This window comes from Narcine bancroftii, chromosome 4, assembly GCF_036971445.1.
Source record: "Narcine bancroftii isolate sNarBan1 chromosome 4, sNarBan1.hap1, whole genome shotgun sequence".
NCBI lineage: Eukaryota > Metazoa > Chordata > Chondrichthyes > Torpediniformes > Narcinidae > Narcine > Narcine bancroftii.
The window spans coordinates 9,303,911-9,317,617 of record NC_091472.1 but is presented as its reverse complement, the minus strand read 5'-3'; the positions used below and the strand labels follow the sequence as shown (position 1 = coordinate 9,317,617).

The window sequence follows — 13,707 nt, the reverse complement described above, 5'->3', positions numbered from 1 at the left end:
GAGGTATTTAAAATTATGAAAGGAATAGATAGACTAGACATAAACAGACTCTTTCCCCTGAGGGCAGGGGAGGTTGGAACAAGAGGGCATGAGTTAAGAGTAAGGGGGCAAAACTTTAGGAGAAATATTAGAGGATGCTTTTTCACTCAGCGAGTGGTGGCAGAATGGGATGATCTTCCAAAAGAGATAGTTGGGGCAGGGTCCCTTCTGTCATTTGAGAGAAGATTGGATGTGCACACGGAGGTGAGGGGGTTGGAGGGTTATGGGCGGAGAGCAGGAGGGGGGAGCTAGTGGAGTTGTTCAAGTGAACTGGCACAGACTCGAAGGGCTGACATGGCCTGTTTCTGATCCGTAAATGGTCATATGGTTATATGAAAGATACAGTCCAGACGTTACACAGAGAGATCAGACGATATAGAGAAATGGTAACCTAATTATGGTGAGGTTCATTCAGGAGTCTGATAATGCAGGACACCTTGAAGATGGTTTTTACACTCGTGAATTTTCTTCCCGATGGGACAGGCGTGAAGAGAGTGTGGCCGGGTTACGATGAGTCTTTTAATATTTTGGCTGCTTTTCCAAGGCATCAGGAGATACAGATGGAGTTGATGGATAGTGGGGGGGGGGGGGGGGAGGGGGGGGCGAGTATTGAGGGGAGGGCAGGAAAGTTTGTGTCATGTTCTGGGCTGCGTTCATAACCCATCGCAGTTTCTTGTGATCTTGGGCAGTTCCCGTTCCACACAGTGATGCACCCTGACAAGATGCTTTTAATAGTGCACCTGTAGAAGTTAAAAGAGAGAAATGCTGGAGCAACTCAGCCAGTCCCGCAGCATCCATAGAAGGTACCGACGTTTTGGGTCCTGAGCCCTTCTTAATACCTTGAAGAAGTGTTCAGGTCTGAAAAGTCAGTAATATATCTTTACCACTTACGAGTTCCTCCAGCATCTCTGTGTTTTGACTACAATCACAGCGCCTGCAGACTTTCCATGTCTCCTGCCTGTAGACAAGGGTTGCAGGTGACGTGCCAAATTTCCTCGAGAAGTGAGCTACGGTGAGGTCTCTGGCGTGCCCTTGTGTGTGAAAGAATTGCTTCTTCATCTCCCTTCGGAATGCCAAGCCTCTGATATTTTTTGAAGGTTAGGAACTCTTATTCTTATCCACGGCAAAGACACAGGTACTTTATACTCAGGAAGTTCCAAAGCACTTTACAGCCCAAGAAGTTTAGTCATTGTTTTATGGCCAGTTTGCTGGCAGCAAATTCTGATGATGTGGATAATGATGAGATCATTGATTTGGTGGTGTCAGGTGACTAAGTGTTGTCCTTGATAACACACCTACTGTTCAAAACTATGCGATCCTTTACACCTCTAATTAAGGACCTATCTCAACATTCATGACTGAATGTCAACCTACTTATCTGGAGCGAGGCTTGAACCCATAACTCTGACTTAAGGTGCTGGCAACGCAAAAATGTTCTGGACTATCCCGAGCGAGTGTTTGGAACATTATGAATGGATGTACGTACGAATTCCTGTTTTAATGGAAGAGTCACAGCATGGAAACAGGACTTTTGGCCCAGCAAGTCTGCACTGACCATTAACCAACTGTACCGATTCCAGATTGGGTTCTTCCCACATTCTCATCAATTTCCCTGAAATTCTACCGCTCACACATTAGGGGCAACTCACAGCTGCCAGTTAATCTACCAACTCAACACATATTTGGAATGAAGGAGGAAACTCATATCATACAGCATGGTAGAGGCCCTTTGGCCCAACATATCCATTCTGATCGAACCCCATTTGCCTGCATTTCAACCATTTCCTTCTAAACCCCTCCTATCCATAATATCAGTTCGGAAAGTCGTATTTTGTAGCCGATCCTGTCAGTTCATTCCAGATACCAATGACCTCTAATTGAAAATCTTACCGCCCAGGTCCCTCTATGGGCAAATAACTGTGAATTTGTATTTAATCCTTCAGCCTTCTACACTCGGGAAATAAAGTCCTAGCCAATCCAGCCTCTCCCTATAACCCCAGCCCTGCCCACATTCTGGTGGATCTCTGCACCCTTTTGAGCTTATTTATATCCTGTAGCTGCACGCAATTCCCAGTGAGGTCTCATCAACAACATGTTCAGTTGTATCATGAGGTCTCGATACCCTGCCCAATGAAATCGCGCATGCTAAACACCTTCTTCACCACCCTGTCACCACTTTCACATAAGCAGAGGACATAGGTTAAAGGTGAGGAGATTTCATAGGAACCTGAGGAGCAACTTTTGTATACATAGAGGGTGCTGAGTGTGTGGAATGGACTGCAGGAGGAGATAGTTGAAGCAGGGAACTATTGCAATGTTTCAGAAACAGTTGGATGGATAAACATGGGTTTCGAGGAAAATGAGTCAAATGCAGGCAGGTTGGATAAGTAGGCTCTTTCCACTTAGACTGGGAGAGATAAATACAAGAGGACATGGGTTAAGGATGAAAGGGGAAAGGTTTAAGGGGAGCATTAGGGGGAACTTCTTCACTCAGAGAGCGGTGCGAGTGTGGAACGATCTGCCAACAGATGTGGTAAATGCTGGGTCACTCTTACGTTTTAAGAATAAATTGGATTGATACATGGATGGGAGAAGTCTGGAGGGTTATGGAATGGGTGTAGGTCAGGGGGCTGGAGGAATGATGTTTCAGCACAGACTAGAAGGGCCAAACGGCCTGTTTTCCTGTGCTGTCGTTTTTGATAGTTCTAAGTGCAGGTGGAACATTCCTGTCGGCATGGGCAAGTTGGGCTGAAGAGCCTGTTTCCCCGCTCTATGACTACGATCATCTGTACCTCTAGGCCTTTCTCAGCTCCAAATCTCCTAGGCTTCACCATTTATTGTTCTTCCCTGGTTTGACTTAAAGTGCAACACATCACACCTGTCGGAGTTAACAAGCAAAACAGGCAAACTCTGCCCAGGCAGTGCCAGGATTAATCTCAGATTACCAGAACGATAAGGAAATGGCTCAATGTGCTCTCTCACGTGACTACTCCACAGGTGACTGTGCCTTCAGCTGTTGACTCCTGAAGCTTTGGAGTTTCCTCCATAAAGTTCTCCAACTCTTTAATTAGGATGCTCCACCAGTCCTATCTTCTTTTGAAATCTGGTGTTAGATTTGTTAACCACTAGAGGTAATCAAGGTGGTTTATAAAAGCAATGATGTTAATTTTAAAGCCTAGACGAGATAGACTTAAGGTGAGAGGGGGAATGTTTAAACCAATGGTTCTCAACCTTTTTCTTTCCACTCACATCCCACTTTAAGTAATCCCTCTGCCATTGGTGCTCTGTGATTAACAAGGGATTACTTAAGGTGGTACTTGAGTGGGAAGGGAAGGTTGAGAACCACTGCTCTAGACCCAAATGTTACTGAAACCTTTTGCTTGAGAAAAATTGTCATAGGCCCATTTCCTTTGGAGATCAGAAACCGTGCACATAACGAGTCAATTAGGGACGATTAAATCAGTGGTTTTCAATCCTTTTCTTTCTGTCTTAAGCAATCCCTGACTAATCACAGAGCACTTATGGCATAGGAATTATTTAAAGTGGTACGTGGGTGGAAAGAAAAAGGTTGAGAACCACTGGTTTAAAGAATGTGCAAGACAGTTGAATCATTGAGGGGATCAGAGGTGGAGAGGGTGAGCAAGTTTAAGTTCTTGGGAGACATTATCTCAGAGGGTCTTTCCTGGACCCAACACACCAATGGCATCATGAAGAAAGCACGTCAGTGCCTCTACTTCCTCAGGAGTTTGTGGAGGTTTGGTATGACATCGGAGACCCTGGCAAATTTCTCCAGAAGTGTGATGGAAAGTGTGCTGTCCGGCTGCAATCACGGGGACACCATTGCCCCTGAGCTTGTTCAGGTTGCTGGAACACACTGCTGGTGGGGGAGGGGGGGTGGGGGGAAGATGAGGGAAGCAGATAGAATAGCAACTGAGGCACTGAGACAGGAAAATGAATGGGTAGAAACCAAAGGTATATAACCACGTACAGGCAGATGGGATTACTTTAATTGTATTTAACGATACAGCTCCGTAGAAGGCCTTTCCGGCCCGTGAAACCCATGGCGCCCAATTGCCCTGCCAGCCCTGTAGGTTTTTGGAGGGTGGGAAAAAAAATGGAGCACTCAGAGGAAACCCATGCAGGTCACGGGGAAAATGCACAAACTCCTTATAGATAGCAGTGGATTGGAACCCGGGTCGCTGGCGCTGTGATAATTTAAAGTGGCCCAGATAATAGAGGGTGTGCTCCTGGGTTATACTGTTGTGCTATATAAACGGTGCGGATGGAATGGAAATTGCTTTGTGTACAGTTTTTGAGTGGTGATTTCAACAGAAGCTAATGAGCGGTAACTGTGTTTAATGGTTGCAGGCAGTGGACAGTCCCTGGCCAGAGGTTCATCCACCATTCTGCAGGGCCACTTTTCCACCATGAGTCGTCTGGAGAGCAGCAGGTCCAGCAAGGCTCGGTCATCGACCAGGGACTCCTCCTGCCAGACGGAAGAGATCAAGGTGGTGCCACCGTCCGTACGTAGGATCCGGGCCCAGAAAGGGCAAGGCATCGCGGCCCAGCTCGCCGGCACCTCGGGCTGCGTGTCGCCAGTACTCGGCGCCACTGGCAGCCCCCCAGCCCGTGACCAACTGCGCTTCCACAGCCTGCCGAGACAAGGTGCCAAGGTCTCTCTGCTGGACGGCAGAGGGGCTGGCGCAGGGGGCCGGACAGAATGCCCGCAGCCCAGCCGAGCCAGAGGCCCCGAGGCCAAAATCAGGCCCTGCCTGCTGCCCAGGCCCAAGTCCCAAGAGGTGGGAGGAGGGCAGAAGACATCCAAAGAGGCAATGGAACAGTCATCACCGGCATCCTCACCCCATGTAATGCTCTCCCCCCGCGCTGAGCTGAGCTCCACGGCTCCTGACCCCTCGGGCGAGATCCTAGGCGAGCCTCGGGAAGACCACTGTTCCTCCAGCGGGAACTGGAGCGCCAGCAGTGGTGAGGATGGGGTGGGCTCAGCCCGGCAGTCGCCGACTTCGGACACCACGCCAGCCCTGTCCCGCTCTGACTCGGCTGTTTGCTTGGCCTCAACCCTTCGGCCTAGTGGCCAAACCCCGGAGGGTCGCTCCCTCTCCATGCCACCCCCACCACCAGCTGATAGGAGCGGCCTGGGCCCTGATGAACCACCTCCATTGAGCAAAAGATGGCAGGGCCAAGGCGACCGGTCCCTCTCCCGCAGCATCTCTCTGAGGAAGACCAAGAAGCCACCACTGCCCCCAGCCCGCACCGACTCCTTGCGCCGGAAACCCAAAGGGAGCAGCCCCGTGCTCAGCCAGTCGTTGATCGCTAGCCTCCAGCGCTCCCTGGAAGGAGGCCTCAGCCGTCAGGACAGCCCCGCGGCTTCCCCCGGCCCCCCATCCACTGGGGCTCCTGACCCCTGGCTCATGAGACCCCGCAGCCAGAGCAGCAGCAACAGCTCCACGTGCGGCAGCCACCAGTACTCCACAGGAGCCGCCACGCCATCCCAGAGTGAGACCAGCAGCCTACGCTCCGAGTGCGGCGATCCCTGGGCCTACTACAGCCAAGGCGGGGGAGGGCTGGAGGTTGATGCCTGGCATGGTGGGGCCTACGACTCCTCTGCGCACCCTAAGCTAAAGAGCCTTTCCCCGGAAAAGTCGCTGGGCGTGACCTCGCCATCCAGCGGCTACTCCAGCCAGTGTAACACCCCCACCGGTGCTGGACCCCCACACCAGGCCTTGCCCAGGCCTGCCAAAACCAAGCCCAAAGTCCCCGAACGCAAATCCTCGCTGCGCTCCTCCCTCTCCACCTCCTCGTCCTCCGCCTCCCTCTCCTCTAGCACCTCCGATTCACGGCCTCAGGTTGGAGCCACATCCTTGAGTGTTCCTGAATTTCAGCTCCCTCTGCCCACCTCACCTCCTCTGTCCGTGGTACCCTTACCCCCTCCCCCAACGTACTTGTTGCCACCTTCCAATCTCCCTCTGCCCACATCATCATCTCGAAATCTCCCTCTGCCCAAAACACCCTCTCGAAATTTCTCCATGGCCACATCACCAACTCTGGCCACATCATCCTCTCGAAGTCTCCCTCTGCCCACGTCACCCTCCCCCGATCTCCTTGTGCCCAAGTCACTCTCTCAAAATCTCCCTGTGCCCACATCACCCGCTCCCGATCTCCCTGAGTCCATATCACCTCCTCCCAATCTCCCTGTGCCCATATCACCCCCTCTCAACCTACCTCTGCCTACGTCACCCCCTCCTGATCTCCTTGTGCCCATATCACCTTCTCGAAATTTCTCCCTGCCCAATTCACCCTCTTGCAATCTCCCCCTGCCCACGTCTCGCCCTTCCGATCTTGCTGTGCGCACGTCACGCCCTTCCGACCTCCCTCTCCCCATGTCTCTCTTTCCTCCTCCCCCTCTTTTTGTGACCCCTCCTCCCCTACCATCCTCACCCCCTCCAGCACCTCCTTTGCCCAAGCCACCCCAGTTACCCTTGCCACTCCCTCCTCTGCCCCGTTTGGATCTGAAGGTGCCGCGAGGTGGAAAGAAACCCCCGCCCTCGCCTGCCCCTTCCCGCGGGGGTCCGGAAGCCCCTGGGCAGCAGGGCGATGTCCGCGACTCTCCGGCATGCCTGCCCCTCATCACAGCCGATGCTCTGCGGACGGTGAAGCTGAGGAGCATGAGGAGAGGTGGACAATCAGAGCCCCCACGGGTGGGGAAGCCTCAGCATAAACCAGCAGTGCCGCAGCGACCATCTTCCTTTCACAGCCCCACCAAACATCCTCACAATACCAGCATGCCAGTGGCCAAAGCCATGGATGCTCCCAGTACTGATCTGCCCAGCCCAGAGAGCAGCACAGGGACTGCCAAAAACCCTGAATTATCAACACTCTCTAACACAGCCAAGAGCGAGCTTGGGCCCAAACTGGAACTGTTGCCCTGTGGTTCCGGACCCACCGACCAGGGGACTGGAGCTAACACCAGGATCCACCTGGAACAGCATCCAGCTGGAGTCCTGACTCCCAAGAGGTCCAAACTGCCCGTCAGAATGCCTCCGCCCATCGCTAGGAAACCCAAGCTGAGCCTGCTTGTCCCACCCTCACCTTGGGACCTCGCCGCTCACGAGAAGCGGCCGCCAGACACCCTGAAATCAGCGGCGGAGCCAGCTGATGGGGTTGGTGGGGAACAGCCGCCAGGGCAGGACACGGAGGAGGTCAACTCGGGCCCTGCTGAGAAGTTGGAGAGCACGCTGCGGCCCCAGGGGTGGGGAGCCGATCAGAGTGATGCGGACAGAGCCTCGGAAGGCGGCCAGAGAAACCCAAGAAGGCAAGAGCAGGCAGTAAACGTCTCACCTACATGGGATCAACTGGATGGGGACAGCTTCACATCTTGCCAAGAAAATGAAATTGGTAAGATTTAGATAATCTAATGTTCCTATTCTCTCTCTCAGCACTTTGATTCTAGTCCTTGCTTCTTATTTCTTACACTTAGCCTGCTTGTACGTAGAACACATAACACTATAGCTCAGTACAGGCCCTTCATCCCACAGTTTTGTAAATCTATGTAAAATTTTGGAAACCCATGTAAATCTACTTACTCCACATTTGTTCTTTTAAGACCTACACCATGATAACAGGCCATTTTGGCCCACGAGTCCGTGCTGCCCAATTTACACCCCCGGGACGTTTTGAACAATGGGAGGAAACCGGAACCCCCAGGGAAAACCCACGCAGATACGGGAGAACGTACAAACTCCTTACAGACAGTGCAGGGTTCGTACCCCAGCCCCGATCACTGGTACTGTAAAGGTATTGTGCTAACCGCTAACAATCTAATCCCGGCTCACAGCCAATTTTCTTCCATGTGCTTATCAAAGACTTTCCTGAATCTCCCTATGGTACCAGCCTCCGCCACCACCCGGGCAATACATTCCAGGCAACCTCTGTGTGAAAATAAACCTCAACTCTGAAGTCTCCCCTCCATTCACTTTAAACCGACGCCCTCTGATATTTGCTGTTGTTGCTCCCGGGGTAAAGATGCTGTCTGTCCACCCTGTGCATTCGATTCCCCCTTCCTTTCCCTTCCCTCTTCCAAGCCATCCAATTACTTCCCCTTCTCACTCTCATTCCCTTCCCCCCCCGCCCGCCCCCCCACCACCCTTCGCCTTATTTCCTCCATCCCCTTCATCGAATTTGCTCCCTCCCCTCAGGTGGCTAAGGTTACAGTATTGGAGATAAGGTAAAGCCCTGCTTCGTGGGAACAAAGAGTCCCAGTGTGTTCAGCAACATTTAAGAGGCATTTTGACAGGCACACAAAGATGCAGAGGACGGAGAGTTATGGATCATTTTCAGGCTGTTTGGATTAGTTTAATTCTGCATTCAGGGCTGATACTGTTCCCGTTCTCCACTGTTCTATCCATGTAAAAAAATATCAGTTCACAAAGGCTAAACCTCAATATTCTGTGACCATGGCTCCCTTTCCACAATTTGAAGAGAGCGCTTTCACCATACACCCTGCCGACCCCTTCAGGGTAATTCAATAGGATCATCTCTCGTCCATCAGTCCAGGGGTTTGATAAGGGGTGTAACAGGTTGCTCCACCAGTCCGACTCTGGTGACCGCACCTTCCAGTAACTGGAGATTTCACTGCTGATCTTTGACAGATGATGTGTTTGAAGACAGTTTTGTGGGTCAGGCCAGTGGCTGCGAAGATGGCAGTGAACAGCCAAGCACTCCCAGCCGGCCCAGGACGACGGAGGACTTGTTCGCTGCAATTCACAGGTACGGTGATCCACTCAGGTTGAGGAGACAGCTGGATAAACATGTGGGAAACAAGGTAGAAAATGAAACTCAACCTGGTTGAGGGAGCAGGCCTCATGAAAACAGGTTGAGTGAACGCGACCTTATCTCCTTGGAGCGATGGAGGATGAGAGGTGACCTGATGGAAGTGTGTAAGATGATGAGAGGCATTCCTCGTGCGGATAGTCAGAGGCTTTTTCCAAGGGCTGAAATGGTGGCCACAAGAGGACATGGGTTTAAGGTGCTGGGGAGTAGGTAAAGAGCAGTTTTTACACAGAGAGTGGTGGGTGTGTGGAATGGGCTGCTGGCAACACTGGTGGAGGCCGATACGATAGGGTCCTTTGAGATACTTTAGGGACATGGAGCTCAGAAAAATAGAGGGCTATGGGTGAGCCAAGTAATCTCTAAGGTAGGGACGTGCTTGGCACAGGTGTGTGGGCCGAAGGCCCTGTATTGACATGGGTGAAAGGGGAAATGTTTTTTTTAAGTTCAGACATACAGCACGATAATGGGCCCTTCTGGCCCGTTATTACCCAATTATTACCCAACTGGTGTTGCACAAAACACAAGCCTCCTAATAATAGGGCCCCCGTCACAACAATATTTCCTTCTCGGCCCCTCTTCTCACTTTGCTCAATCTGCTGTCTCTGCCCTCAGCCCCAGAAGTTCTCCTGCTGGACAGGTTCAAGGGCCAAGGCCCTTCCTGTTGATGACATTTCCAATCTCTCATATTTCCCAATTTCAACCTCACAGAAATGTAAGCGACGATATTCCAAATTACTAGCTTATTAATCCAATAATTGCTGATTTATGTAGCTTTTAATTTGCTGATAAAACCATAAAACATTTTGCATAGCTTCGCATCAAGACTTTCACAATAGATAAACAAAGCATTTGGCTAAGTTTAAAGACACACCGACCGATACAAGAGATGATTAAGACGAAATAAGATGAATTCAAAGAAAAGTATTTCGAGAGCTAATATCTCTGCCGATATTCTCCTTTTTATAACCTTTACACTTCCAGTACTATCTTCTGAATCGCCGAACCTCACGTGCCCTTGTTCAACATAAGAGGTGTAACAGCCTTTTTCGGACAAAGAATCCAAGTCACTTTTCTCCTCCCAAATACACTGAGCGCCGGGCAATGCTCATGGCGATTCTTTGTTCACCGTTCAGCAGAAAAGTTGAAGTACATCATGGATCATGGACAATAAAAGAATATTGGCATGTTCTGGAATCTTAAACTCCTGACAGTTTTGTGTGGCGATTCCTTGAGCTGAATTCATGTTCCTGCCATGTTTCCCATTAGTTCCCACACACTGCAGCTGCCTTCCCTGCTTATCTTAACTTTATTTCGCTGAATTGTTTATTCTCAAGTGTACCAAATACAACGAAAAATTTTATCCAAGCAAGTCAACCCATACTGAAGCAGGGCAGGCAGAGGTGGAGGGTGCCATGTTACGTGGTCAAATTAAATAGATTTTACTTATTTAACTACAAATCTACAAAGTTGCCTTTATTTCACAAAAGTCCCCTGTTTGACCTCCACGGTTCTCAGACACGGCATTGAAGCACAGGGGTGGAGGGAATGGGGGAGAGGGTCAGTTGTTGTGGGTAGTAGAGGCAGCAATGGGATGCATTGGGAGACGTCTTTGGTCAAGGGAACCAGGCACAGAGGGTGAGGGGTTAAAGGGGGATCAGTTTCTCTCTGTTTTGTGACTTAGATGGAAAGTTTGTGACGAGGGTGGCAAAACTAAACATGAAGGCAGACATATTAAATGTATAAAGGGAGGTAGAGAGATTTAGAGGAGGAAAGCTGGACAGTTTGAGAAAGCCAATAATTTTTGATGCCGGTTGTAAACTTCCCCACCACCTGTCATTCACTTCACCGTTCCTGATTCCCTTAACCCTTCAACCCCGTCATTTTCATTCTTTCCCCCTCCCCCCCCCTCACCTTTTGCACAGAGACGAGGCCTCATTAGGAGCACGGGTTGCATTTTTGGGCTCCTTGTTTAAGGAAGGATGTGCTGGCATTGGAGAGGGTTCAGAGAAGCTTTCACAAGAATGATTCCTGGAATGAAGGAATTAGCGGTCGATGCACGTTTGTCAGCTCTTCGACTGTACTCTTTGGAGTTCGAAAAAATGAGAGGGGGGGGACCTCATAGAAGTATTTTGAATGTTAAAAGGCCTGGACAAAGTAGATATGGCAAAGTTGATTCCACTGGTAGGGGAGTCTAGGATAAGAGGGCACAATTTCTGTCCGCCCATTTAAAACAGAGAGGTGGAGGAATTTCTCAGGCCAGAGGGTGGTGAACCTCTGGAATTTGCTGCCACGGGTGGCTGTGGAGGTCAGGTCATTGGGTGCATTTAATGCAGAGAGTGATATGTATCTGAATAGCCAGTGTATCAAGGTTTATGGGGAGAAGGCAGGGGAGTGAGGCTGAGTGGGAGATTGGATCAGCTCATGATGGAATGACAGAGTGAACTTGATGGGCCGAATGGTCTTTTCTCCCTCCTCCCCATCCATTCTCTCTGTTCCCCCACCCCTCGCCCCCCACCCCTTCTCTCTACCTCTCCTTTGATCGGTGTTACCACAGCGAGTGTTTCAAGATGCCTTTCCCACCTTCAGGTCCAAAAGGCGGGTCCTGGGCCGAAAAGATTCGGAGGACGAGTTCAGCCGGACACAGACCCCATCGTCTCCAGTCACCCCAACGGGGGTGTTGCCCAGCCCGGGCTCCCTCAGGCAAGCGGGATCCATCCAGAGGACGTTACGGAAGTCCAGCACCAGCAGCGACAGCTTCAAGGCGCTGCTGCTGAGGAAGGGGAGCCGGCCTGAGCAGGGCTGCCGCATGTCAGCTGCTGAGATGCTCAGGAGCTCCAACCCCAGGCAATACCCACCAGAACCAGAGCGGCCCGTCGGACGGCCAGCAGGTCAACGGGGCCGGAACCCGCGGGAGGAGTGGGCCTCTCACGAAGGCCCGATGCCTCGAGGAGCCGGGCTGATGGGGCCGGGTATCCGCTACGGCCGCTCCCGGACCCCGCCCTTGGCGGCCAGCAGCCGCTACAGTGCCAGGCTCCACCTGCACCGCCTCCACAGTAGCCCCATGACCGTCATACGAGAGGCCGAGGCTTGGGAGGCCTCTGAGTCCCTGTGGCCTGAAGAGGAGACCCGGCGACATGGTGAGAGTGGGGTGAATGACCAGGGGACAGAGCCAGCACCAAAGACAGGTGACGCGACCCCACGGGAGGACTTCCAGCCTCTTACATCACTATCTGGGCTTGTGGCACAGGGCACCAACAAGCCAACAGCAGAGGACGTCTGGCAACACAGCCCGGCTGACATCAGCTGTCAGGGAGAAGAGCAAGCACTGAAAGGAGACCCTCCTACATCACAATCCAGGGCACTGGGACAGGGCACCACTGGAAATGCCAATCGAGACTGGGTCTCATGAACAATACACACAGAAGAACAAGGAGACTGATTCTACCCTCTAACTTTCATTTTTTTTAAAATTTAAAGTCCTTTAAGACCAACCATGGCACGCCAGCCTGCAGAGTAGAAAGTATTAGCCTTTCCTTGCTTGGGCAGCGATGACTGGCGTTCATATGGCACCTTTAGCGTTGTAAAGCGCCCCTGTGCAGATGAGGGAGGTGAAAGAAGGTCGGTTAATGGGGAAAACTGAGATGTAGGATAAAAGCAGGGATGGCAGTGTCATCTATGTCGAGAGGGAAGGGCAGGCCAGGTCAGGTGCGGCACGGTTAGCACAACGCTATACAGCGCCAGCGACCCGGGTTGGAACCAGGCGCTGTCTGCAAGGAGTTTGTACATTCTCCCCGTGTCTGCGTGGGCTTCTTCCCACCCATTAAAAATAATGGAAATTGTAGGTTGACAGGTGTACGGGCTCATGGGCCGGAAGGGCCTGTGACTGAGCTGCATGCCTAATTCAATTAAAACACCCTTCATTGGCCAAGGGCTTCGTGGCCAAAAGGCACTTTTTTCTCACCAAAATGAAGGGTAGGGAACTCCTTCAGTGGAAGGGAGGCAGGTGAGAGCAGTCTGCAGCCAGCGACAATCCTTGTTTTGTTTTAAATCTGTTGTGCAGTTGGAGTGGGGATAGGAGGGGGGGGGGGGGGAAATGTGGAAGGGATAAGCTACAAGCTGGCCTAAGGAAGGTGGAATCAGATAGCAAGCAAGGGCATGGAATGGTAGAAGGAATAGGAAAGGAGATAATACGGGGTTACATTCAGCTCAGGAGGCTGAGAGTTCTTCAATGACTTCAGAGCATTTTTGTTTGTATGTGCGACAGGTGGTTAATTCTCCTTGTGGGATTATCTAAATGGAGCTGTGGTGGAACGAATTGCACCGTTAGCACGTAGACAGAGTGCGAGAGGCAGCTCAGAAACCAGGCAGTGCAGATGAAGATTAGAGCTTCTTGACTACTCCAGACTGTATCCTCTAGTAGCAGGAGAGAGGAAACAGTATGGAAACAGGGTTAGTGGTGTGGGGTTTGTCAATTTCAGGGATTTGTAGCACTTAGATGCAGGCTCAACTCTTGTACATTTAATAGTTTAGTGGCTGTGATACTTGGCTGTTATTGAAGAAGGATGTGGTTACCTTAAGTATCCCAGAGGTCCAGAGGGTTGGGTGTGGTCAGATGGAGTTGCCACTTGCCTGCTGTTTCTCACTGATGCGGTCGGTGCCTTTAGGAGAAAGACCTCACTCAGCAGGAGGATGTGAAGGCTGCACATTAGCTCCCTACTCAGATCGTCCTCTATACACTCACTGAAGAGCAAGCTGCACATTAGCTCCCCACTCAGATCGTCCTCTATACACTCACTGAAGAGCAAGGCCAGCAGTTGGACC

The 13,707-nt window shown here is 51.2% G+C and overlaps 1 protein-coding gene across 3 annotated transcripts in view; it reads left to right on the top strand.

Moving 5' to 3' along the window:
• The window catches only part of LOC138760312 (NHS-like protein 1), a 251,143-nt gene extending 238,186 nt beyond the window's left edge, over positions 1-12,957 (top strand). For all 3 annotated transcript variants that reach the window (XM_069930718.1, XM_069930719.1, XM_069930720.1), the window contains 3 exons: positions 4,408-7,452; positions 8,706-8,823; positions 11,473-12,957. In XM_069930718.1, coding sequence (XP_069786819.1) covers positions 4,408-7,452; positions 8,706-8,823; positions 11,473-12,295 — 3,986 coding nt within the window. In that variant the 3' untranslated portion in view covers positions 12,296-12,957. The remainder of the gene's footprint in view (positions 1-4,407; positions 7,453-8,705; positions 8,824-11,472) is intronic.
• Positions 12,958-13,707: the final 750 nt, after the last annotated feature.